General features: G+C 41.5%; 2 protein-coding genes across 6 annotated transcripts in view; one reads left to right on the forward strand and one right to left on the reverse strand.

Moving 5' to 3' along the window:
• LOC105702210 overlaps positions 1–12,849 on the forward strand; it is a 29,164-nt gene extending 16,315 nt beyond the window's left edge. For both annotated transcript variants that reach the window (XM_012429591.2, XM_012429592.2), the window contains exons 3-8: positions 4,861–4,966; positions 8,699–8,913; positions 9,878–9,977; positions 10,165–10,379; positions 10,763–11,155; positions 11,266–12,849. In XM_012429591.2, the coding sequence (XP_012285014.1) occupies positions 4,861–4,966; positions 8,699–8,913; positions 9,878–9,977; positions 10,165–10,379; positions 10,763–11,155; positions 11,266–11,664 (1,428 nt within the window). In that variant the 3' untranslated portion in view covers positions 11,665–12,849. The remainder of the gene's footprint in view (positions 1–4,860; positions 4,967–8,698; positions 8,914–9,877; positions 9,978–10,164; positions 10,380–10,762; positions 11,156–11,265) is intronic.
• Positions 1–21,066, reverse strand: part of LOC105702209 (coiled-coil domain-containing protein AGAP005037) — a 114,841-nt gene extending 93,775 nt beyond the window's left edge. For all 4 annotated transcript variants that reach the window (XM_012429590.1, XM_012429589.1, XM_012429587.1 and 1 more), the window contains exons 1-5: positions 21,004–21,066; positions 17,672–17,698; positions 15,644–15,815; positions 14,877–15,075; positions 13,591–13,783 (exon numbers count right to left, since the gene is read on the reverse strand). In XM_012429590.1, the coding sequence (XP_012285013.1) occupies positions 13,591–13,783; positions 14,877–15,075; positions 15,644–15,815; positions 17,672–17,698; positions 21,004–21,015 (603 nt within the window). In that variant the 5' untranslated portion in view covers positions 21,016–21,066. The remainder of the gene's footprint in view (positions 1–13,590; positions 13,784–14,876; positions 15,076–15,643; positions 15,816–17,671; positions 17,699–21,003) is intronic.
• Between the last annotated feature and the right edge of the window lie 479 nt (positions 21,067–21,545).

Raw genomic sequence — 21,545 nt, forward strand, 5'->3', positions numbered from 1 at the left:
TTGCGCTTGTTGCATCACGAGAAAAAGAAAGACCGAGTCTCAGCCCGACCTAGATGAGGCCGTTCCGTTTCTGATTGGCAGTGGAGCGAAAAACGCACCGCCGAGCTGGAAAGAACTCCCAGAAATCGCGACGGAGACAACCGATAGCGCCAATAAATGCCCAATAATAGCCGTTCCGTTCGTGTCGATATTTTCTCCCGCATATTATAAAGAGGGTGCAATAAAGCTGGGAAGTAAAAAAAAAAATGAGTCAGAAAGTTGCGTTCCGGTTTACGTAACGTGGGCACCCGATTTTATGCAACTTTTACTGGAAAAAGTGCGAAAGGATTAAGCGAAGTGAGCAGATTGTGAGAGTTTCGACTGGTTATTAAGAAATTCGTATGAAATATGATGGATTACGTTATCTTAAGAGGATATGAAAGAGTCAGCTTATATATATCTGAGAGGTCAAATCGTTGGGGAAAGTATTCTCCGAATTGTGTACCGATTCGTTTTACCACGGGAATATGGAGGCTCTAAAGCAGGTCATGAAACTCATGAAATTTCATATATCATCCAAAATTTATTTACTTATCATGGACTGGAATCAACATGGCGTAGTCCGGGCACGCTTTCGATGTTTTACGTTTCTTGGAGGATTCGAATCGAAAAGGAAGAGTTTCAGGATCTAGCTCGAACAATTAATAATACCGTAGAAATGGAATATTACAGAGTCATATGGGAAAATGTGGTAAATACTTTCACCAACGATTGCGAGAGAATACTGGCTTGTCCTGCGTCTAACACGTGTTTTTGGAGCAAAAATTTAGTTGCAGCTAAACGTCACAGATGGCGACGTTGGTCCTAAACAGTCGTTAGAATAATGAACTCACGGGATTTTGACAGTTTCACGTCGATCATTTTATCATTAATTTACCGAAATGACATATAGAACCCTTCAATTCGTATCATTCTCAACGTAGACTGTAAACGATCAACATAAATATAAATGTCGATAATGGAACGCGCCAGTTTATGTTCTCACTTGAGTATTCAAAACGGCATTACCCCCAAAAAGGGTATGGATGAATTTTACTTTATCGACGCCGATTCAATTTCTTAGCGCCTTTCATATCCTCTTAAGTTTGCGAAATTTAATACAAGATGAAGAGAGTTTTTGAACATTGCTAATTACCTGCTTTCACAATTTCGATCAATGCCACTTTTATAGATGACGATGACGGATGATGCGTGTACTCGTACAGTTTTTAAGACGACTCGAGGATCTTCGATTATAAGATATGACTTTCAAGAAAAAAAAAAAAAAAAAAAATACTTGCACCACTTACACTACACACTGGGAAATTTAGTTTTAGACTTTTAGAAGAACTGAAGTTCTCAATGGTACCGCGTATATTGAATTTAAAAAAACAACATTTACGTACTGCGTACTTCCGTATGTCATACTCTACATTGGTACGACCACTCGGCTCTCTCGTTAACAACTCACTAATCCAAAAATACTGGCAAGCCAAGGAATTTCTAAAGGGGGGCGAGGCAATCAGAAGGCGAATGTAAACAGAACAGAGAAAAGACCCAATCACAGCTCGTAGGCAATAAAGTGACAACAAAGACCGAAACAGCGATTCCTGTCGTCGTCAGTTTTACAACTACATAACTCTACATACTCGAGATAGCCTACTTCGAGGATATCAAAGAAAGAAATTATTACATAAAAAGAAACGTACCTGACGGTCCCGAGAGCCGGAGGAAATGATGAATAGAAAACGAAAGTCACCACGCGTAAACTAGACCGCTGAGAAGGCCGACCTCGACATTAACGCCGACCTCATGTATGAACGGCATTAAAATCACCGAGGACAAATTACCTCGAAGCGGTTTTCGCAGATAGTAAATTCCTATCCTACCACCAGACAATATATCCCGTTTTAAGGTGAAGTGAAACACGTCGAGGAACTCGATCAACGTTGATAAAGAAGATTTTTCTAAATGCCTACGTTGCGGACGTTCGTTTTTATATTGACAGCTGTGTCGAATTATATTGGGTATTGTACCAAATGGCATACTCCACGTGTTGTTTTCGTAGGATAATTATAAAGAAATCGAAGTAAAACTCCAGAAATCCTCTGGTTTCATGCTTTCGGGGGCCCTAATTAACTGCAGAGGAACCCCCTGCGCTATCTGTGATTTCCAGGTCAATTAAATTTTCACTCCGAGACCTCGTATTCCCATCGTTTTAGCATAGAAGCGCATACAACACTTTGTTTGCCCTTATCCCGTTCAAATGCGAGTTTATCGATTACCAGAGTGTTCTAAATTGTCGTAAAATTGTCCTGACACTTTCATTTCTCATATCAGAGCCTTCGATAATTGTATATTGATCGAAATATGAGAGCTCGACGCCATTTTGGTTCTGGTCTGGGCAGAGTTAAAAAATGTTTTCCAAAAATCCAAATTTTGAATGTGTCAGGACAATTCTTAGATGGTCAGGAGTGATGTGTCAAAGTTTCGGACAGTTTGGTCTAATACCCTTAATAAAAAGTGTTGTATTCGAATCGACTGATTTGAAGGGGGTTTCACTTCACCTTAAGGAAACTTCCCCTCCTAAAAATAAATGAAGTTCATCATTAAAGCGTCTTCAAAGAAATCTTAACCTCCCCGGAAAAGCTCAAAAAGCTCAAAACGCTCAAAACGCTCAAAAAGCTCAAAAGGCTCAAAAGCTCCAGATTTACCGAATGACCTCTTCAGGGCGAGGCGTAATGGGATTTTACGTGCAAATTACTTCGAATTTCCATGCAAATCAACCCCTTTGATTAGTTTCACTTCTCGATAAAAAGGGGAACAAGCGGAAAATAGAACGCGTGAATAAAAAATGAGAATGCCCTTAATTAGGGTAGCTGGGGATTGGAAAAATCGGGACCTACAGTGCAATTGCAGAGCGATGCACGAAATATGCATTCGGGAAATTGGAGGTGCATGTAATGCGTTATAATAACTGGTGTGCATATTGCGTGGAGCATTGCACCGAAAGGCGAGTACCTGTATGTACGTTTATGTACGCCTAGACGTAATCCCGTTGCAACTCTTGTCGTAAACGACTCGACATAAGTGCTTCGGGCGAATTTCCGCCACCCGGTGCAATGCGCCATGTTGCAATTGAAATTGTTATCGTTACATCCCGATGCAAGGGAACCATAATGACCTGCAAATTGGTTTAATATTCAATGACGCGTCCTAACTAAAAAACGAAGTAATTCATAGAAGCTTTTCGCAAAAGTGCGCATATGCATTGATTAAAAAGAAAACCTGCGAACTGAATTTAATTAATTACAGAAGCGGCGGAAAAGTTTCTTCCGATTTGACATAAATTACGTATCGGGGCATTAGGGTGAGATTTATTTACCGAAAATGTTTCGAGCGATATTGCAAATAATGATAATTGTATCGGGCGATTAATTTACTGGGCGAATTCGGTGAAAGTGCATCCAGGAAACGCAACGAACTGTACCGCAAGTGATAAGAGCCACTTGATAATAGCCCTCGGTCTTTTCGGGAAATATATGCAAGTTGAATATCGTAAGATCATTAGGCTTAAAAGTATGTTGAATAATTGTTATTTTTTAATTTTGTTACTTTACGCAGGGCACGCTACCGAATAATTTGGAGTAAACGTGGAATACTGTTTCTTTACTGTTCAACATACATGCAATTGCATTGAATTATACTGGATTTATGAAAATATGATTATTATTTGTTCTTCATGAAGTCATTAGATATGTATACGTTGAATATACCCTGAACTTGGTCTACGTATACCGGATGTACTTTACACACCCCAGATACCCAAACTTTATCCTATTTATAATTAGTATCCGGAGCGAAGTTAGATGTCACAGATGCCGCCATTGCGGTAATGAGAACAGTAACCGCACGAAAGTTCAGAAACAGAAATTCTGCCCCGGTAAAGCTATTTTTATGAAATACTGAAATAGTAGGTGAAAAAGTCCTACAATCTGACACTACAGAAAAATTGTATCATTCTCTGCTTGTGCAGACGTATTACCTAAAGAATTATGTTATCACAATTGCAATTAAAAAAACGGGGAAAAATCGCAAATACGGCAAATGTTGCAGTTAAAATTGAGATAATTCCGAATGGAACGTCATTAGCAATGTTCTTTCCACGTACAAGATTACATGAATTGAAGAGTTATCGTAAAAGACTGTTCTTATCCGAGGAAATTGCGCTTTCAAGGGTTGATCTCCCCGAAATGAACTCCCAGGCGTTTTTATCGCGGAAGGGTCAATTCGAGGCGAAGATGCACCGATAATTGACGACCTATCGGAAACTTCGAAACAGCAGAAACGAAGCACGTAGGGAGGATCAAGTGGTTCGGTACTGGTGTGCAAAAGTTCCGTAATTGGCAGACGTGTCGGATCCCGATGCGAAAATCCCCGACCTCCGCCACTTTCTGGGAAACTTCGGGGAAAAGGGGAACCGCGCTTTCATCGAAAAAAAAACAATTTCCGAAGGAAACTGGCAAGCTGGACGGTTCATTCGGGAGAAAACGAGAGGAAAACGTGACAAATTATCGAGAAAGATTAAAACCCCTGAATTCAGGAACGTACTTTATCGACTGGGTATATATTTCAAAGTTATAAATTAAATTATAAAATTTCCCCAAGAGAGATAAATTATAAAAATTACAATTAAACCGGTTTATTGCTTTAACGGACGGATTTCGATACGACGTCCTTTCGGTGTATTAAAACGTGTAACTGTAATTCATCGTTACTTTTATCTGGCGAAAGAATTACCGGGATTCTCTGCGAAATATTAATTAATCATTTCTTTTCCAGTACATCCATTACAAGACAGACCTGCCTGATTTGAAGGAGTTCACACTGTGCATGTGGACCAAATTTCACAACCACTCGAACGATCATCCCCTCTTCTCATATGCTGGTAAGGAACATTCATCTTACTTAATGCATTTTTTTATAATTTAAATTCAATCCTTATAGCTGTATAAAAAATATTCTAAAACAATCGCCATGATTGCCCCACACTATATCATTTCTCACGTAGTGGTAGCACACACATTATTTTCGACAATTAAGGTATTTAACATATTCGCGACTGCTGACGTGAATTCACGTAATTTTAAATTCTATTCCTGATTGCCGCTGACGTGAATCACGCCCTGCTTAGTTGGCTCACTAATTGCTAGCCGGCGCGGCGCACAAATTTTATCATTTTTATCCTTGCTTTAACGACACAAGTTTGCGGCAACCAGTTTCAGAATTTCATTATTTTCGCCTGCACTTAGTATTTGAAACGGAAAAAATTTGCCGGTCGCGAATGTGTTAAAAGGACCTCTATACATTCTCCCAATTCCTGAGGACACCTGACTCGACACTCAACATCTCTCACTTATCGTTGTCCAGTAACCTTTCCTTTGGTTCGTTATATAAGTCCACAACCCGGAAATATCCCCATGAAAGAAAAAGTCAAAATCAATGAAAAATCCCAACTTCCGGTGGACTCGGCAATGATCGAAAGTCCCGCAATGCGGAACCGCGCATACAAAATCGACGGCCTCGGGGAACAAGAGAAGAGTTCCTGCAAGTACGAACAACCTGACACTTGGTTCGACTGTTCACTTCCGAGTCGAGTAATTTACTTACGCGGACGCAAGGCGACTCTTCGCACTTTCTAAAATCGTAAGATAAGCTTCGTGGACCTCGCAAGAGCGGCTCCTTATCAGGCTTATCGGGTCGAGGTCCTCCCACGTAGGAAAGCCAGAAAGAACCTCGTTGGTTTCTTCTCACTTTTTCAATTTTTTATCTCTACCTACGTGACCTTCCTTTTTCAAAATAAATTTCTCCCTCTAATTGGACCTCGGGGTTCGTTCCGTTGTTTCTGTCGTCAAGCATAAGAGAATTGCTCCTGGGATACGGCGTGGACGTTGAACGCTTTTAATGAGCCTATTTTTGCCTTTTCGAGGGTTCAAAAAGGAACGCCGCGTTTAGAAAGCCGTCGGGCGCGTTTCTTTCGCGCATATTTTTACGCAAGAGGCGGCTTCTACGGCTTCCGATGCCTTCCGGAAGTGTTGGACCAAGCCAGGGGCGAATTTGTTGCGTGCAGAGAGTAAAGAAATTTGCACTCTTAAAAAAGGACAGCATTGCCGGTGAAGTTTTCCTCTTGCCACAGTGATATTTGTACCGACAGCAAAAACGTTTGCAATTGTATTAAATGTGAACGTAACCCTAGTGGCGCAAAATATTTGTCCTATATTTTCTATATATTTAACGAATATCGTACATTTTGTAAATATTTAGCAGACATTTGAAATATTTGCAAAACGTTTACTTTAGAATATTATCTCTATAATATTTATATAATATTAGCTCCACGTTGTTTCATAATATTTTTCTACCAGATATACAAAACATTTCGTTTCATTTTAATACAAGTATTTTTTAAATATTATCTGCCGAATACGTTATAAACGTTTTAAAAATATTTAAAATCAAATTCACAAGTTTTGCTTCCATAATAAAATAGCGGAACGACAATATTAGAATAATTTCTCGTCTTTGTTGATACCAAATGAAGTGTCCGATAATAGTCGCGGAGTAAAAAATGTATTTTTATTATGTTAATAAGTTAAAAAATATAATTTCTCTACATGTTTATAAATTATTGAAACTAAATATGTCATTTAGATTTTCAAAAAATATTTCAAATATCTTCGAATGAAATCTACAAGAAATCATAAGAAATCTGTCGCATGAGATATTTCGCAAAAATTACAAAGAAATGTTTAGAAATTATTCTATGCTACTAGGGAACCATCGAACTTGCTAAATTATCAAATAAATTCCTAGCAACGGCAAAACAATATTATTACTACTTGATCAAACGAGTAATATACAGTTTGGCGTCGCTAGGAAAGAATATTGCAACCATGAGTAATTCAGCTGTTCCAGTGGACAATATAATTACAAATAAATGATTGTTGTCCATACAACTAAAACGTTTTTGCAAGAAATTATGCTGGCCCATTTTTGCTAAAACAGGTCACTTTTTTTATTACGACTGAATCCTTTTTCTGCGTGTAATTTTTCACGAGGTGGACTAGTACGCTTTTATTCTTTTGTCTCGTCTCGATTAATGGAATATTTGGAACAAGCTATGCATTATTAAAAAAGCGGCCTGTAAATTACATTATTTGCCGTATACTTCGTTATGTTTCAAAATGGGGCAACGATGTTGACTTAATCCTTTCGCTCCGAAGAATGCTTGTGTATGTATATGAGAGAACGCGGACACGAAGAGTGTATATGTACATACGTCTTTGAAAAATGGTCCGCAATCGTGCGTTCTAAGCACTTCATTCATCCGTGTCGAGTTATCGCACTCCAACTACGGCTATCACATTATTTTCCTAAGCGCACCAGAGCGAAAGTGTTAACATCATTTGTCAATGTACGAAAGTTCTTACGGCCGGATTTGGTACAACTTTTACTCTGCAACCTTAAGCAGTCTTGTTTCCTTCTTTAAATAATACGTTAGAAGGGAAAAGACGATTCTCTATCGATATTTGTTTCATTAAATAATGGACTCCTAAACAAATTTTCCCAGTCAAAATGTTTTGCGCGCCGAAATTTTGGGGGAAAAATGAAAAGTTTCGTACCCTCACTTGGGGAAATATAGATCGTAAAAACCTTGAATTCCGAACTTGTTGACTACTCGTGGGATTAAACTATTCATTACTTCCCTAGAAGAAATAATTGCAGGGAATTACTTCTTTTATTCCTTGAACTTTACCGTGAACTTCATCTGCGTCTTTGTACGTACCGCATCCAGCCACATAAACCGAACACCACGACCGAGCCAACAAGAAACCTGTAACTTTAACAACCTGGGAGAACACACTTTCTCCACTAACCCACACAAACCTGAGGTAAAAATGTGACATACAATTTCCAACGTCAATTAATATCCCAGTGTCGCTAGAATTTTCTAGCAGAACCACCTCCATTTCCTTTCAGTGATTCAAACATTTTCTTTCTCGTCAATATAAGAATTTTAAAAACATTCCACGATCGATCACAATCTCCGTGTCGCCAGAATTTTCATTCGAAACGAACTTAATTTCCCTCTAACACCTCAAACTTTTCCTTTTTCGACCGACGGAAGAATGTCAAAACCACTTATATTATCAACGATCATTTCAGCATCACTAGAATTCCCTAGCATTCCCCGGCCAAAATAAAAATTTGAAAAACATTCCGCGACCAACCATTATTTCTGTACCGCCAGAATCTTCGTTCAAACCCAACAGCGTTTCTCTCTGCCGCCTCAAACTCTTCCCCTTTCCACAGACAAAAAAATGCCAAAACAACTTCCACCATCGACAATCATCCCAGCCTGGTCAGAATCCTCGAGGAGACTGAACTCGACATCCTTTGAAAGCTTCGCAAACTTCCTCCTTTTCAACGACGCTTCGCCCCTTGTCCTTTCCCAGAATCACGGAAACTTGACTAACGATCATTACCAGTCGGGACCACAAAGGGAACCTCTTTCCCAAAAAAGAGGGACGCCAGGCCCCAAGGAAGTCCGGGAAAGCGATTACAGAAGAGGGTGGAGTCTAGCTAGGGTGGTTAAAATCATCCGAACCTCTGTTTCCAGTGGGCGACCAATCCCGAGGGATCCTCTCTTGGGTGGCGAACACCCCTAGGAGCTCCTACTACATGATGAACGTAGACGGGCACAACTTGTACAGATTGAATTACCCGCTGAGGCTGAACAAGTGGTACCACTCGTGCCAGAGCTGGAACGGCCGCACCGGAGAGTGGCAGATCTGGGTGAACGATGAGCGGGTGGGTCGTGGCTTCAACAACAGGGTAAGCGGGGTGCATTGTCTTCAGGGTTGCGACCACCGCCAAGTTTTACCTGTAAACGCGACCTAACGATTCCGCCGAGGTGTCGGCAACAAGTTACGAAGTCACTTCCTTCCGGGAACCGCGTCTTCGCTGGATTCCGCACAGGAAACCTCTGGGGACCAAGACTGATCCCGGGTTCCTGGAGAGTCTCAGTGGTTACACCGGATTACCTGCAACTAGGACTCGCATACTCTTCTCGGAGGAAATTTACACGGTGGAATGTCCATTACCTAGGTAGCTGTTAGGGATCTCTGCTAAAATGCAAAGGAGATTATGCGTTGTCTGAATAGTAGATTGTCCGGGCGAAGAGAGTAAACATTAAACTAAAGACGGACTTGAACCTGTAAATAATTCAATCGACTCAAATATATAATGTGGGAAGAATAATTGCCGAATCATGGAACGTGAATCTCACAGAGTTTAAGAGAAATGCGTGATTCTGGAACGGGTATGATCAGCATCGGAAAAGGTGTCCATAGATTAGGATGAACGTAAAGTTTAATAAACTCTGCCATTTAACGCCTAGACTCGGTCGGTCCTCAATTTCGAGAAGGTCGACACCTGAATCGGGATTTCGAAAGTCGGGAGGGCGGAATCAGAGAAAGTACTCAGAGGCTCAAGTGTACAGCCTAGCAGTTACGGTCGGTTGCGTTGCTCCCCATGACTCGTGCATCAGATAGGAACTCCTACCTCCGCGGTAAGCGTAATCGAGAATAAATGACCGTGCAGCTCTTCCGACCCAGAAACTTCCGGTAAAGCGCACATAGGCGCCTCGTACCCATCAACGCCACACACGAAACGCCTTATCCAGGAAAACTACTCCTACGTACCTCAGCACAAAAATGAGATAATCGCGTAAGACCCGGAGGACCGTCTGCACGTTCTTACCCTTGCAATTTCCCTGAGAATGTGCAATATTTTTCAGCTAGTTGGACACGTGATAAAGGGTGGCGGAGTGGCAATTTCCGGACAGGAGCAGCGCCAATTGGGTGGTGGATTCCTGGAGGGCGAGGAAGCCCCCGAGGGTAAGTCTAAAGTACTTCGTGGATCCCTTAAAGTTCCTCGAAAATGCCTCGCTGATCCTTTAAGGTGCCCTCGATAAAAGTTTGCTCTCCTGGCTTCACCTCGTTTCCTTGGTAAAACAAGTAGCTGAGAATTAGGGCGAACAAGAAGCAGTTAGAATCCGATACCTCTTTTCTGCACCTTTTGCAGCCTCTGGGGGCTATTTGGGAGAGCTGACGATGCTCCAGCTCTACGGCGTGGCCTTGACTGCTGGGAAGGCTCATAAAGATCACAAGCATCATCATGCACATCATTATGAGCACGATACCAGCAACAATACTCCTAGGCCAACAACTAAACCTCCCGTTACTGGTCCGCCGTTGCCGATGCACCCATTCTTAACTGGAGGCCAGATCAATCATCAGGTACGAAAAGATTTTTCCATCTCTCTCATAATTTTTGCGATTCCTGAATTACAAAATAGTCCGATATATACGTCTATTAACCAGGGCGCTATAAATTTGATTTTGCGCTTTGAAAGTCCTGAAGATGAACCATCGATTCCATATTCTTCATCAATATTTGGTTCTCAGAATCAAAGTGACGATATAATGGGAATTCTTCTATTCCTTCTTAATAATTGTGAAGATAATATACGTATGTGGCAGTCAAAGTGAAACAATATCATTTCTTTCATCAACACGGTGCCAACTGCTGCAGTTCTTTGCCACTCTGGTTTACTTTTATTTCTCTATTGCATTTACCAGTGGTGTTAAATTAACAAAATAATGAATCAATTCCGTTTTAGGTGAAGATCAATCTGGGTGCGCCGCTCCAGGTTACCCAAAACGGGGTGACGCTTAGACACCCTGCATTGCCCCCTCAGGCACCAAGTCTTCAGACATACCCACCTGCCAACCCCAGCAGCCTGTCTTCTCAACCAACAGCTTCGACATCCTTTGCAGGAGTCCCGTCTTATCCAGGGACGTACTCCACGTCCGAATACTTTGGGAACCGAGTTCCTGACTTTCAGAATCTGCAAGGTACCTCCAGCGGGGTCGGCAACGGTTTCAGCTTCATCAGCGGAGAGTATCACGATCTCTTCAAAAGAGATAAAGACGTGGTCAAGAGAGATACTCCCGAGGTGGCAAAGACTTCAGAGGCCAAGATTGCCAAACGCGAAACGAAGTCGGTCGATAAGGTAATCTGGACGATCCTTAGGACGATTAAATTCCGACTTCGATCACTTTCAAAGCAGTTTATGTTGCCACCTTTCGGAACATATCGATGAAGTTTCATGAAAATTTCTAGGTGTCCTTCGTTCCTGCTGAGGAGGGTACATTCGGCGACAAGGTCGTCTCCAAGCGAGATTCGGAGAAGAAGAAGAGGGGCCTTTTCCATCTGTCCGATGGTTCCATCATCGACGACTCCTTCCTGGCACCACAGGGGTTGGATGAAGACTACTTCTCTGGGTTGGCGAGCTTCGGACTTCAACCGAGCAACAAAATCAATCAAATACCACCTCAATCGGCCAAGGAAGATGAACGAGAGCCCGCCGAGGGGGAGGTCAAGCTAGTAATGAACATCTGCGACGGCTGCGCTGAAGAACCCTTCGAAAAGGCTCTGGTTATGGGCTGGAGGAGTGTCCCGAAGAAGCTGTACTCTGGTGCTCTTTATCTTCAAGCCGCCCAAGCTTGCAAGAGGTTCTAACTCACTTGATGATAAGATGCTGCGTTTTGGGCCGCTGGTTTGTCATCCCTCCCGAGGTATCGTGGTGGTGCCAGAAATTCGTTCGGTGCTCTAAATGTGTAAACTTCGGGGAAAATTACAATGCGAGGATCAGCCAGAACGGGACGAGACCATATCGAATTTTCTCCCGGATCAAGTAAAATGATCCGACATTTTTATCGCGAAGATAAGCGTGCCGCTTCTACATTGATGCCGATTTATGTTAGGTTATAGTAGACATCGAGAATCAATTCTCAAGTAGAAGCGACAAATGCAGAAACTAGTTACCTAAGGCTAAGGCTACACTACAACCGATTGGATCCGTTTACATCAGACCAGACCAGACCAAGGTAGATCCTTCTGGCTCATAAACGTGGCCACACATTGTTCGTCAGATCAAGTACGGACAAAGTGTAACCACGTCTAGGAGAAGGAATATTTGATCCGATCTAAACGGATCTGATCAGGTGTAGTGTAGTCACAATCTAAGAATGTCTACGTTTAGGATGTCAGGATGCTAGAAACGTATTTTGGTTTAAATCAGTTACTAAAAGCAAAAACAAGAAGTCCCTTCCAAAACGGGGAAAGGTCACTTCTTGTTATTTGGTTCTTCGATCTTAAATTAATATCCCTTGTTAGATAAATAATTCTGCATTGCGAGGCTCACGCGAGATACGAAGTTTCCTCCGGAAGGAGGCAAGCTCCCATTTTTTTAATTATTCATTTTGTACCGATTTTAATGATAACCTTGATCGTAAGTTTCTCGCTGCAGAGAAAGAACGTCGAGTTACGGTTCTGATTCTGCAAGCGACGTATTTTTTTTTAAGGTCCATCGCTTACCGGTCATTAAAGTACTCATATAATTGTATTTATTTATGACCATGGTCAAGAGTGATGCCGAAATGAATGAAAATACTCAAACATACCGTCGAAGAAGACAGGAAATACAATCCTATCTTCTACTTGAAGACAGGAGTTTCCATAATTGTTTAATACCTCTACCTTAAGTAACTATAATCACGAACCGCCATTTCCGATATCGTTAAATAATATGTATAAACAATGTACAAATTACATTTTTTTTACCAGTGATGTTTACAATGTCTCCTCATTTTCAATTCTTATCATCGATCAGAAATCCCAACACCCGAAAATAATACACATACGTAGTACACCAAGGAAAAAAATTGCAGTTTCAATTATTTATTCGCTCTGCCATCGATTGGGTGATCCGTAAGCAAATACCTAGCCATCGTCGATATTAATTCAATTCTCATTATAGACCAGAAATCCCAACCCCCGAAAATAATACACATACGTAGCACATCATGGGAAAAAACCGCAGTTCCGATTGTTTATTCATTTTGCCAGCGATTGGGTGATCCGTAAACAAGTACCAAGCCATCGTCGATATTAATTCAATTCTCATCATCGATCAGAAATCCCAACACCCGAAAATAATACACATACGTAGCACATGAAGGGAAAAAATCGCAGTTCCGATTGTTTATTCATTTTTCCATCGATTGGGTGATCCGTAAACAAATACCTAGCCATCGTCGATATTAATTCAATTCTCATCATCGATCAGAAATCCCAACACCCGAAAATAATACACAATACGTAGCACATCATGGGAAAAAACCGCAGTTCCGATTGTTTATTCATTTTGCCAGCGATTGGGTGATCCGTAAACAATTACCAAGCCATCGTCGATATTGAACCTAGGGCCTTGACAGACGTAAAACTTCTTGCAGACCAATCAAACCGATTGCGAGCTCGACGGGCCTCGCCTCGTTCCTTCGCTTAAAAGACACTGGCAAGTTTAGCAGGAAACTTTGAGCACTCGCCGTCCCGAGATCCTGAAGGATAGATTGGAGACCTTGTTAGAGCCACGTCGCCACTTACCTTGCTCTTGTGGATGTGCTGATGTTGAAACTCGCTGTCAAACTCTGGCTCGCTGAAGTAACTCTGGTCTTCCCAGTGCGGAGGAAGGCCAGAGCTACCTGGTGTTCCTAGAGGACCTGGTATTCCCGCTCCTCCGTCGCCGCTCTCGAAGAGTCGGAGGACGCTTCGATCCCTGATGTCCCTCAGGTGGGATCTGCAAAGGAAAGAGGATCCACTGAACTTCCTTCCTCTTAGCTTGAGAAAAATGGTTTACTTGTATTCCGGACTTGTTTCCGAATTTCTTAGATTTCCTACATCATTAATGGTGAATTATTAGTGACTCTAAGTAACATTTTAAACGGGTCGACGTATTGTTATTTATTAAGAATATGTTCTATGTTGGGAATAGTAGGTGGGACCTACAAAAGGGAACGAGATCTCGGTAAGCTTACTTCTGAATTAACTTAAAAAGAGGTTTATTTGTTCTCCGAACTTGTTTTCGAATTTTGTAGATTTCTTACGTCGGTATGTTAATGTCAGTGGCGATAATTACCTCTCTTAAAGAATTGATAGATCATTTAGATCTAAAGGTTCTTATTACACATTAAGAATACGTCCTATGCTGGGTATAATTTTAAACAAAATCTATGAAATGAAAGTATTTTTCAAAGGATGTTCTTATCTAGATAAAGGGAAGTGTTCCAAGAAAGGGATTTACTTAAAAATTAAAAAATATTGCCCCGGATGAATACTGTAAGGGAACTTCAAACTGAGCTTTTAGGGGATAAAGTTACCGGCCTTTAAGTTGTTGACTACTTTTTATGGTCAATACAAGGTATCTCGAAAGTGTCTAAAACACTGTTGCAGGAATTAATTATCGACTAAAGTAGTTCCACGTAATTCATTAAGATAAAGGAACGATTTTTCATATTTTCACCTGCAATTTAAAACAAAAATAGCGTTATACGCATAATAATACGCACGTTCAGCCTGCTCTGATAAGTTCCGACAAAACATTATTTGCAAAAACGTCGATTAAAGTTTATCCCGATGTCGGAACGTGCAGGACGATGTCGAATAGCGTATATAGTCCGATTCAAAGGCAAGATATAATGTTTTGTCGCATCGCTGTCGGTACATGTCGAATATGCAAATCAACCATTGGTCAGCTTCAGGCAGTTCTCTACAATGATAAACTGACAACTATTAAATCCGTCAGGTGAAATGTCATATTGGAACTCCTAGGGGTCATTTTAATAGCTTTCAGAATATTAAAAACAACCCTCGCTGCGAGGGAAAGGACTCACCTAAGGTCCTCGAGTTCGTAGAACATGTCCTTGTTGCTGTCGTGGATGTAAACCTTGACGTGCGGACTGTCGAGGTACTCCATGGTCAGCTGTTTCGGGAAACTCCTGACGAAGAGAGCCTTGACGGTGTCTATGCTTGTAATTTCGTTTGGCAGGAGTGCCCTCTTCGTCTCGTTCCTGTACTGCAGGAACACCAGGCCTAGGGAGTCGCCAACAGAAATTAAATGTTTTGTCAGAAAGCCTCGTTGATTAGATTTGCCCTCGTTAAATCGTAATTCCCTTTTCCAGATTAAGTCCCGGGAATAAAGTGCGAGTTAGAGATTAGTTATGAACTTTACATACGGCATCCCATGTAGCAACGCCAATTGGTACAATACTAATAAACTGTAGTTCATACAGCATGTGAATATTGCTCCGATATCGAAATGTGAACGTTTGATTTAATTAGCTGAATATTCCATTGAAATATACAAAATCAATATGTATCCCATATTATATGAATATATTGAATGTAATATGTACTGGGACGTGAAATATTATACTGGATCAATGTTGCATCTACATATTACCAATATTTGTTGCTACAGGGGATGTACCTCTAACTGAACAGTAGATATCTCGACAGATAGCTGATGTGTCAAACACTGATCAATTTAATCGACATTTCTGCACGCAATTGCTGCCCAATTTTCACGACTTGGCATTCATTTTGTTCACTTCCGAGCGTCGTTGGATTTTCTATTTGACGATTTCCTCATGTAAATTACCTAGTGGTCGCTCCAAAGTCTTGCTGGCAGTTCGTACGACGGGCAAGCTGCTCCTTTGCTTGCCACCTCGATGAAACCCGGTGCTGGAAGTCTCGACCTCGGACATGATGCCCGGGTCGTCGTCGAAAAGCATCGTCGAAGAGGGCGGTGGATACCCCCTCGGAAGAGGCGACTGAACACATAGGGAAGAATTCGATTAACGATTGGTCGAAAGAAAAATACAGGAGGAAAATTCTCAGCGGCATGAAAAATGAGCTTCCACTTTCAGCGCTCTCCGACATCACTCAAACTAAATCGAAAAGCTCATTTTTCATATTTCCGCATTCGCGTGAATTATTGTTAAACTTGAACGGCACGTAACTAAATCTCCGAGAAGCTACTTTCAGGATAGAATGCCCGAAGCAAAATGTGTCTCTTTAAACGGAGTAAACATTTTTTCAGTTTCTACATTCCCCGGGAATTTCGAAACGTCGGAAAGTGGAATTACAACTTATCCAGCTCCTTATATCGAAACAGAAACAAATGATTACTTCATGGATACAGAAGGCAGAGCAAGATGTTATTGAAATTCTAATTTAAATGCTACTTGAAATCTCATTGGGGAATTTACTTCGAACGTCGGAGAAAGATCATACGACTTGTTTTCCTTGACTTTTCCTTTGACTCTCCTGTCCCCTTCAGGGAAATTCAAGGAAAGTCTTTCCAAGGTATTGATAGAATACTTGTTTGGGGAGACTCGAAGATGAAATGAAAGTATAAGAACGCAAGAAGGCGCATTAAATTCGACTCCAACGAATAGAATGGATACAGAAGGCAGAGCAAGATGTTATTGAAATATAATTCTAATTTAATTTCTACTTGAAATCTCGTTGGAGAATTTACTTCGAACGTCGGAGAAAGATCATACGATTAGTTTTCCTTGACTTTTCCTTTGACTCTCCTGTCCCCTTTGGGGAAATTCAAGGAAAGTCTTCCCAGGTATTGATAGAATCCACCTGACGGTGCTGGAAACCGTTTGATCGTAGATGTCGTTAACAAGCTTTTCCAACTTGAAGCGCCTTAACCTTAAGCTATTTTATCATCAATCTTCTTCAGAGCCCCGCTAAGTTACTTCCTGAAAGATAGGAGCTCATTGTTCTTCTCGAAGCCGACGCGACTTTCGATTGGCTCATCAACCTCTACTTTACGGCCGTCCTCGTGCAAACTAGTTAAGGGAAAACTTACTGAAAAATAATTCATTCCCTTTTCCTTCCGCTCCAACGATTTCAAAAAGCAGTGAAATCGGATGCTATCAGATATAATTTTTAATGCGTCTTCTTGCGTTCATATACTTTTATCTTCGCTTCTCCCCAAACAAGTAAATAAGTAGTTGAACCAAAATCGACTCGTTCATTGCAGGAAAAAGCTCTAGACAGATTTTTTCGTTTTAATTTAAGAAAGAGGATTTAAAAAATCATCAATGTCCGGTATCGAATTCAGAATCAAATACGACATTAAAAATCTGTACTACTTACGTTTTCCCTGCCGTTTGATAATAACACTTAAGAATTATTTTTCCACTGAGATGTAAATAAGTGAAAAGAAAATAAGAGAACTTACTCGGTCTTCATAAACGACCCCCACTTTAAAGTAATCTCTCTTGGATAGATTCCTTCAATTTAATACCGTTTACTAAAATTACCTTCCTAAAAATCGAAATATTTTGCAGGTATTAAAATATTGTCCGTGACACGAGTGGATGCATAATTCGTTTGGGAGCTAAACAGTCCATCAATTCTGACTTTCATAGTTAACAACCTATTTTACCTGATTTTTAATAACAATGCTGTCTGCCTTCTTGTTCCTTCTTCTCCCAAAGTTCACTTTTTCGTTTCTGTTTCGCGGCCAAGTAATGGGATAGAAAATCGAAAGTGAACGTTTCAATGAAACAACTCCCATGCAACGTGCGATATTACGAGACACTGGGCAAGATACGAAGGGGGAAAAAAGGGAGACGATAGAAAAATGGAATAAACTGGGTAGAATTACCTTTCTCGGGCGAGACTTGGTCCCCATCTGCTAGGCGGATGAACACGGAAACACACAGAGACACAACGAACGGGTTAGAAACATGTACGGGAAGCCGGATGGACAGCAAAGTTTTAAAGGGACTTTCGTCCTGTGCATTCGCAACTTTGACGGCGTGAGGCGAGCCTGGCAAAAACTTTAATAAAACATATTTCCGAAGTTTCTTTAAGGTGAAGTGAAACACGTCGAGGAACTTGATCGACGTCGATAAAGACTTTTCTAAATGCCTACGTTCCCGACGTTCGTTTTTATATTAACAGCTGTATCGAATTATATTGGATATTGTCCCAAATGGCATACACCACCTGTCGTTTTCGTACAATAAATATCAAGAAATCGAAGTAAAACTCCAGAAATCCTCTGGATTCGTGCTTTCTGGAGCCCTAATTGACTGCAGAGGGACACCCTGCGCCATCTGTGATTTCCAGATCAATTAAATTTTCACTCCGAGACCTTGTCTTCCCATCGATTTAGCATAGAAGCGCATACAACACTTTTTTTGCCTTTATCCCATTAAAATGCGAGTTTATCGATTACCAGAGTGTTCTAAATTGTCGTAAAATTGTCCTGATCCTTTCGTTTCTCGTATCAGAGCCTTCGATAATTGTATATTGATCGAAATATGAGAGCTCGACGCCATTTTGGTTCTGGTCTGGGCTGAGTTAAAAGAATTTTTAAAAAAATCCAAATTTTGAATGTGTCAGGACAATTCTTAGATGATCAGGAGTGACGTGTCAAAGTTTCGGACAGTTTGGTCTGATACCCTTAAAAAAAGTGTTGTATTCGAATCGATTGGTTTGAAGGGTGTTTCACTTCACCTTAAGGACAGTGAATTAATTGCATCCTTTTTGCTTGCAGAGCAAAGAGAGTCCCGGAAAGGTGAAGTAACTGGTCTTCGAGATGGAACGTCCTCGACTTTATGCGACACGTGTATCTCTTTCCTGGCATCGACCTCGAGGTGTACTTAGAGGTCTTTAGCCTCGACTTAGACGTGCACATAGTTGCAACAAGCCGGACGCGTTCTGCCAGTGTCACTTTTATGTCACAGTGCACGTTTCCCTCGCGACGGGTGACATAATGTCCGATCAGCGTGACGTTTAAAGTGCTCTGCCGATAACCACGTCGCGCGGCCTTAAACGCGATGATAAATTTAGATAAATCGAGAGAACCGCCCTTTCCAAAAAATTATAAAAAAAATACGACTTACACGTTCCTAACTAAAGAAAAACACAAGCCCTGCTCGGCAAAAAAAAATCCCAACTCCTAAAAATAAAAATCTGGGACCAACATATATGCCCATAATTATGAAAGTGGTCTAAGTCAAAATTAAAAAAAAAAAATGAGTTTATCAGTTATTTCACGCCATATTATTTCAAACGAAATTAATTCAATGTAATTTCGAAACAAAAAATACATGACTTAGACCACTTTCATAATTATGGGCACATATATCGATTAGGATAATTTAGAGGTTCACGATTAGTCATTACGTTATGTAGCCATCAAATAGGCGCAACTTGGATTTTAAAGCGATGCCGTTTTTCAGACGAACAATGTATAATAAGTCCATCGAGAAATGCCCCGCTAAATTTTCTAAGCTCCTACTAAAACTTTAATTATAAGTGTAATTAGGTGTAAGTTGAATTGTATTAATTGTGGGTTACGTTGACTTGACGTAACCCGTAGTCACGATCGAAGAATAGTTTAGAAAGAACGGAAATTCGATTTGATTCACATTCTCGGAATTGAGGAACGTTCCTATTCTCGCTTGACCTCATATTTCTATGAGAGGAGCGTAATCCGAGAAATATTATATTCGGTGAATAAATAAAGACCTCGCGTTACGGCAGAAATTGTAAGGAACGGTTTAAATGAAATGAAGCAGTCATGAGGGAACTTAATCTCCTATTCTGGACGCAAAGTCGACACAGGGCACACCTCGATGCATTTTCATGAAAAAAAGAAAGAAAAAAAAGAAAAAGTCCGAGGGAGAGAAATTCCGAGCGAGTACAGAGGAAGTACACGACTCGCAAAGTGATCCGCGAACGCCACCAGCGGCGGATTCGTTCGTCGAGGCTCTTTCCATCTCTTTTCAACCTATTTCCGACTCCTGCAGGTGTACTCTCTCGCTCTCCTCTTCTTCGCGTCTTCCATTCAGAGCCGCGGAGGAGTGCGTTTTGAAAAAATGCACCGCCAAGTGCACTCGACGCCTCGTAATCGAGACTCGGCTCCCATTTTTATCTCTGAATCGCATTTACGATAGACCGCATCGCTGTAGAATCATCTTCAATGTTTTCGGCCGGGCGGTAATCTCGAAGTGTCGGCGAGATCTTTCTTTAGGAAAGAGAGCAGGCCACTGGTGATGTCAAGTCCCACATCTTCAAAAACCCGACCACGAGGGGGCACGGAACGAAAAATGACTAACAATCGAGGGGAACGTTATCCACGATGAAATATACACCCATTATTAAGGGGATGTCCGAAAGCTCAATCGTTCATAAAACTTTTCATAGAACTGGGTGTCTCAAATCGTATCACACTTTAAAACGTGAATATGGAGACCCTAAGGTAGGTCCTGAAACTCGGGAAATTTCATTTCTTCTAAACTATTTTTAAAATACCTATAAACAAATTTGATAAGAATTGACATTTCATGAGTTTCAGGACCTTCCTTATAGTTTCCCTATTCGCGTTGTAAGGTTTCAAACTATCTGGTAAACCGAGTTGGGAGAAAAGTTTTATAAACAAAACCTTATCGACGCCACTTTCACATCACCTTAAGGGCTTGTTTTTTTTTTAAACATCTAACAGTTTTATAAAACGCGACCAGATGGTTAAAACTTCGTTCGCTTATCTTTATTATACAATCCAATTAGCCGGATTTAACAACCTGGTCACGACAAATGCCCACCTTCACCTCCCAACAAAAAGTTGCATATAAAACATTTCCATTCACGTGATATAAAGAATAAGAAAAAACAAACATCCCTTTCGTAGCTTCAAAAAGCGAAGGAAGAGGCCGCACTCCTAAAATCTCTCGCTACTTACAAAAAGGGATTAAAATAAATCACCAGTGCCCAAGACTCCCTCGGGAGGTCTTGAAACGTCGAGAGGAGCAAATCGAGCGGCAAAAGGGGGTTGAAAAATGAGAGCGCAGGCGCAATTGACAAAGAAAGAAAAAAAAGGCAAAAAAACTCGAAAACTAAAACCGGAAGAGAAAGGGGAAAGAAACGAGAAAAACGAGAGAAAAAAGGGAAAAAAGCCATTTACATGTTGCGGGAGGAAAGATTCACCTCGAGATCCATGGTGGTGTGCCGGGCGGGCGGGGTGCCGTACTGACTGTGGGGCCCGGGCGGGGGCAGGTGGTGGGGGTGGAGGGGGTGCAGCTGCTGGGCGTTAAACTGCTGGTGGTGCAGAGAGGGTTGGTGGTCGCCGCTGAGAGTGTGTCGGCGGGGCTCGTCCCTCGAGCGGCCGCCGCCGCCGGGGGCGCCCGACCCCCTGGGGCCCCCGCCGCCCCCCAAGACGCCGCCGCCTCTTCTGCCTCCAGGAAGCTCGTTCGGCCCTCCCTCAGCCTCCAGCCTGCCGGGGCCACCTGCGAACATGCCGAATCCTCGTCATCACGGGTCCCATCAGGGCTACCAGGGCTATCTATGCTCGCAAACGATAACGCCGGGTTATCTCCACCGGGTGGCGAGTTTACCAGGCTGATAGGGAAGGGTGGGATGGGTGTTGGAACAGATGTAGAAATAAGTTTCATTGTACAAGGAAGGTCCGTCTGGTAAGCAGGCAATAATCGTAAATGCATTCAGGAATACTTAGCAAGAACCTTTGCCGA

Source organism: Orussus abietinus, unplaced genomic scaffold, assembly GCF_000612105.2.
Source record: "Orussus abietinus isolate OABI.00-Male unplaced genomic scaffold, Oabi_2.0 scaffold99, whole genome shotgun sequence".
NCBI lineage: Eukaryota > Metazoa > Arthropoda > Insecta > Hymenoptera > Orussidae > Orussus > Orussus abietinus.